At 44.1% G+C, this 5,609-nt stretch overlaps 1 protein-coding gene across 1 annotated transcript; it reads left to right on the top strand.

The window, feature by feature from the left end:
• Positions 1-3,869: 3,869 nt before the first annotated feature.
• LOC147500170 (uncharacterized) lies at positions 3,870-4,661 on the top strand. The gene has a single exon (XM_086563607.1). It carries the CDS (start codon positions 3,870-3,872, stop codon positions 4,659-4,661), a length of 792 nt encoding a protein of 263 aa, XP_086419733.1.
• The last annotated feature ends 948 nt before the right edge of the window (positions 4,662-5,609 follow it).

The following is a 5,609-nucleotide window of genomic DNA, read 5'->3' as shown; positions in this document are numbered from 1 at the left end:
CAATTGTATTAAACTAAAATCATATATTAACTAACAAGCCGGGAAATCAGAAATTGGATGCAATATCCTTGATGAATATTTAACGGAAAATCAGAAACTGGATGCAAATGCATTGAAATAATCTCAAAGAATAATTAACTAGAAATCGGAAACCAAATGTAACTACATCGAACTACCCTCAAAGCATAAATAACTGGAAATTTGAAGCTAGATGCGAACTAACTTCGAAAAATAATTAACGGGAAATCAGAAACTAGATGCAGATGTATTAAACTAACCTCAAAGAATAATTAACGGGAAATTGGAACCTTAATGCAAATGCAATTAACTAATCGCAAAGAGTAATTAACGAAACATTTAAAACTAGATGGAACTACACTGAATTAACCTTAATGAATAACTAACGGAAAATCGTAAACTTGGTGCAACTGCACTGAACTAACCTCAAATAATAATTAACGGAAAATCAGAAACTTGATACAACTACATTGAGTTAACCTCAAAGAATAATTAATGGGAAATCGGAAACTAGATCCAACTACATTGAACTAGCCTCAAAGAATAATTAACGTAAAATCGGAAACTTGATGCAAATACATTAAATTAATCTCGAAACATAGTTGTATTATATATAGGAGAATATAATATCTCAACAAGTATAGTTTTGCATTTTAAGTAGTGTTTATTATAATTATTTTATTATGATTGGGAATGCCTTGCTATTTAAGTAGCTTCAATATCATCTTCACTACATTGGGCATTCTCACAAAATTTCAATTAAACTTCTATTATTAAACATAACAACAAAAATAAATCGATGTGTTTTACCAACGTTTGGTGCTTTCTTTTGATAGAGAGTGGTGCAATAAATTTTGAACAAGTTGTAGTGGTAGTATGGGGGCCCGAAATATCAAAGGGAGGATGCTCGAGTCAGTGAAAAGGTATTTAGCCAGCGCGTCTGGGATCGAGAGCTAAGGCACATGGTCATGAAGATGAAAACCCTACTACACGCGGAGAGAAGGAGACCGCGAGATGGAGGGACAGGTGGAGGGCCTGGATGGAGGAAGAAACAGATATAAAGAGAAAAAGGAAGAAAGGAAAAGGGAAAGGATTCATTAAGGGAAGAGGGAAAACCTAAGAAGAGAGAGAGAGCGACCAACAGAGAGGAGAGGGGGAATAGTGCTTTAAGAACTAGTGAATAGTGACAGTAACAGGGATTGGGTTGTAACATTTGGCGCCGTCTGTGGAGAGAAGTTGTGATGGCACCAAAGAAGGCGGCGGGTAGACCTCGAAAGATAAGAGTCCTAGAACAAATGCCAGAAGCGGCGGTGGAGGAAGGGGAAGAGCGAGGGGAGGGAAGGGTAGAAGAAGAAGCTCGACTTATGCGGGAAGAGATTGAAAGGCTGAGGGAGGAAAATGAGGAGCTGAGAAGAGAAAGAGAGAGGAGTAAGGAGGAGTCCGGGGAAGAGACAGGGGAGGAATCGGAGAACAAAAAGGCGGAGGAGGAGGAGGGACAGGGACCGACTCTGGTGGACAACCCGGTGACTGGATTAACGATGGAGCAAGTCCAACAAATGATAAACAACGACCGGGAGGCGAATCTTCTGCAAACGAAGGTTCAAACGGGCGCAGCCAGTCAGGTGGTGGCGGGACTGATAAGCACGTAAATGTTACATTATTTACGCCCAATTTTATACCAGTTAGTCCGTTTATTTTATTTGTTTGATTAAGTTAGTGTATTTTCGGTGATTTTGCAGGAATTAGAATAACTTGATTAAAAGTGTTGAAATTGTCGAGATTCGAAGATATTAGTGTGTGTACGTTGATCTAGTTTAGTGGAGCTGCAGAATATATAAAGTTAGTTTGAAGGAGGTAGCTATAAAAACCTATGTGCTAAAGACCAGCGTAGCCATGAAGTTCAGTGGGCATGTGACCAGCAAAAGGGCCCAAGAATTGCAAACCAATCCGTATTCAAGACTAAAGCCCACACAACCAACTAATGGCCATACCGGTTCATGTCCACCCGAGAGCACCGAATCAGACCTTAGTTTCCACCTTCATCTCTCACGAACAGAAACAGAAACTTTCCCTCCATTGAATCGATACAAATCGAACCAATCTAACAATTACACAGGGGACACACAAAAAGCCCATAACCACCGACTCAAATCTTTGGCTTCCTTCTGAAGATGATTCTGGCGGATAAATGGAGGGGCGACAACAGTGAAGCAAGGTCGGCTCTTGGCTGAAAAAGAGGAGAACAGAAAACCAGAGAATGGAGGTCAAGCCGAGACCGAACCGCAGAACGGGAGAGAGCGAGCGAGTTTGAACCAGGAGATATCTTGTGAGGCCAAGACTTTGAGCTGGAACCAAGGAGCAAGAGGAGAGGACTTCACAGCAGGCTATATATTGTTAAGGGAGTTTTATTTCTTTTGTTTTATGGTTCCAGTTATTATGTGTAGCTAAACTATAAGCTAGGGCTTAGATAAAGCCCTAGACTTGCGTAGGTTTATACTGTTTAGTTGATTCATTATTCTCGGAACGTAAAGATTCAGTGATCGTTTTCGTATTGATATTAGTGGTATACTTTCATTAATTATATCTTGCATGACTTGACTAGTTAATCGTTAGATACATATTCCGTTCTTATCAAAGCATCGTTTCTATCGTTTACGTAAACTTGTGAGAAGTCGTGCTGTAAGAAGACGATTTTTGCTAGGAGTTTATATTCTCGTTTGTTGAAATTCGATCAAACCAATATATAGATTTATATAAGAGCTCAATGTTCACATCTTCGAGAAAGCTAGGGTTTCCTTTCCCTCGTGCTACTCGTAATTAAAAGAGAACTTTGAATTAATTGAATTAGGATACTTACAACAGTCTAGGGTGGATTCGAATGCCTTAGTAGTCTCTCCACTGATAATTTAATATAAATTTAATATTTTTCATAATTAAGTTAAATAAGCCAAATTACTAGTTAATCAAAATTTCATAAACCAATATAGTTCGGATTAGGTTAAGTACTATTTTAGTATTCAATTGTACCCAACACGCAATCTTTGTGGGATCGACCTCGTTCTTGCGCACCTATTACGATAGACCTCGTGCGCTTGCGAGTATTAGTATAAGTAAAGTAGGGTTTAATTAGCCTGTTTATTTAGGCCGGTTAATTTCCTATCAGGGACTGAACCGCAACCCGCTGGCAGATGCGATATGGACTTCTGAGGTACCAAAATGCTTCAATCAGCCAAGATTCGAGAGATACGACTGAACGAGAGATCCGGCAGATCACATCCATCACTTTCGACAGCAGATGCCTCTCTGGCAAGAGGCGAGGTACGATGGTCTGCGGTGTATGATGTTCCCGGCCAGTCTTAAAGGAGGGGCTTCCGACTGGTACTATCGGTTACCGTCAAGGAGCATAACCAATTTCCAAGAGTTGGAGCAAGCGTTTGTTGATCATTTTATACATCAGAAGCGGAGGGTGGTAGACATCGCGACCTTATTTAATGTCAGACAAAGGTCCGCCGAATCAGTCAGGGAGTATCTATGTCGCTTCAAGGCGGAGACACTTAAAGTGGAGAATTTGGATGAGAGGACGGCGGTAATAGCGTTCGAGAGGGGGCTACGACCGGGGACGGCGGTACATCAGTCCGTGGCAAAGAATGAGATTGCAACACTGCACGAGCTATATCCGCGGGTAGAGAAGTATATTAGATATGAGGACACTATGCAGAAGGACTCAAAGAGAGGGGCCAAGGCGCTTCTGGCCGTAGAAAAAGGAAGGGGCCTTGAGAAAGACAGAGGGAGAAGACAGAGGTGGGGAGAGGTACCGCGGTCAGTCATCACGGCCGGGGAGGGGAAGAGAAATGGCGCGCAGGGAGCAGAGGGAGAAAAAGCCATACCGCGAGGTGGAACAGGTGCCATTGGCGAGACCGTTGAGTGAGATATTGCCGTTGATAAAAAAAGTGCCGGGATATGAAGGGCCGCGAACCTTTCCTGCCGAAATGCCTAACAAGCCATACTGCGAGTATCACCAGGTGCACAATCATGAAACAAACGATTGCTATGCCTTAAAATGGTTGGTTCAGAGATTAGTAGAGAAGGGAGTGATGAGGGGATTTGTAGCGGAACCACAAAATAGGAAGCCGGAGCCCGCCGCAGGAAGAATATTGGGAACCATAAATGTCATCTTTAGTGGGGAAGCACTGAGTCACAATGTCCACCGAGATAAGGTCAGGAGGACAGCGAGCATTCAACAAGTCAATGAGTCCCACCGAGGGCAGAGATACGGCACGGAGCTAACGAGCGGGGAAGAGAGGATTGCATTCTCCAGTGCAGATCTCCGAACCGTGGATACTCCACATGAGGATGCGCTAGTCATTACGGTAGCAATGGGTAATTATGTGGTCAAAAGAGTCCTGATTGACTGTGGCAGCGCCGTGGATTTGCTATTCAAGGGAGCTCTTGAGGAGATGGGGATCGACCCGGGGCAACTAAGACCCCCGCGAACCAGTTTGTATGGATTCAATGGGAGCGTCACGGAGCCTATGGGTGAACTTCTACTGTCGGTAACAACGGGGGACAATGTTCTCAAGATTTATGGTGGTCGACTCCCATTCCCAATACAACGCGATCCTGGGGAGGAGATGGATACATGAGATGAGAGCGGTACCCTCGACCTATTATCAAGTCATATACGCTTCCTTACCCCTACGAACATATCACGAGGTCCCATGGAGATCGGGTGGCCTCCAAGAACGATCCACCGAACAACACAATTAAGAGGATGTCCCGCGGGCCAAAATGTGGACCGGTGAACCCTACGAAGAGCCCGGCATAGCAATTACAATGCGGGGCCGTGGAAGGGGCGAAAGAGGCCGCGATGGTTCCAAATACTTTAGATGAAATAGAAATGGTGAACCTGGGAGAGGGCGGAGAGGAGAAGTTGACGTCGATTGGGTCGAGGCTGACGGGTGAATGGAAAGATAAGTTGGAGCAATGTTTAATGGAGAACAAGGACGTATTTGCTTGGGGGATAGAGGATGTCACAGGTTTAGATCCGGAATTCGCATGTCATCGCTTACATATGAGGGAGGAGGACGCCCGCTGAGACAAGATGAGGGAATGAGGACTAAATACGCAGAAGGAATCCGGGAAGAGGTTGCCAGGCTAAAGAGTGCAGGGATCATAAGAGAGGTGGAGTTCACGGAATGGCTGTCCAATTCCAATATAGTCGCGGTTCCAAAGAAAAATGGGAAGGTGCGAATGTGTGTTGACTTCACGGACATAAACCCGAGGTCCGGGCGACGCTTATCCTATGCCGCGAGTGGACGAATTGGTAGACAGGACGACGGGATTCAGCATATTCTCATTTATGGATGCGTCCATGGGGTACAACCAGGTTGCAATGTATGGACCTGATTAGGAGAAGACCTCATTCGTTGTGGAAGGAGGCACATACTGCTATACGAGGATGCCATTTGGGTTGAAGAATGCAGGGGCTACTTTCCAATGATTGGGGGAGAAAATGTTTGAGGGCAAAATCCGAAAGGGCATTGAGATATACATTGATGATATGGTGGAGAAAAGCATGTCAGAACCAGAGC

This window comes from Coptis chinensis, chromosome 5 (assembly GCF_015680905.1).
Source record: "Coptis chinensis isolate HL-2020 chromosome 5, ASM1568090v1, whole genome shotgun sequence".
NCBI classification, from domain to species: domain Eukaryota; kingdom Viridiplantae; phylum Streptophyta; class Magnoliopsida; order Ranunculales; family Ranunculaceae; genus Coptis; species Coptis chinensis.
Note: the sequence above shows the minus strand (reverse complement) of the source record. Positions and strands in the feature narration are given on the sequence as shown.

Excerpts from the sequence above, each read along its gene's own strand:
- LOC147500170 (XM_086563607.1), top strand. The coding sequence starts at position 3,870 with ATGGCGCGCAGGGAGCAGAGGGAGAAAAAGCCATACCGCGAGGTGGAA.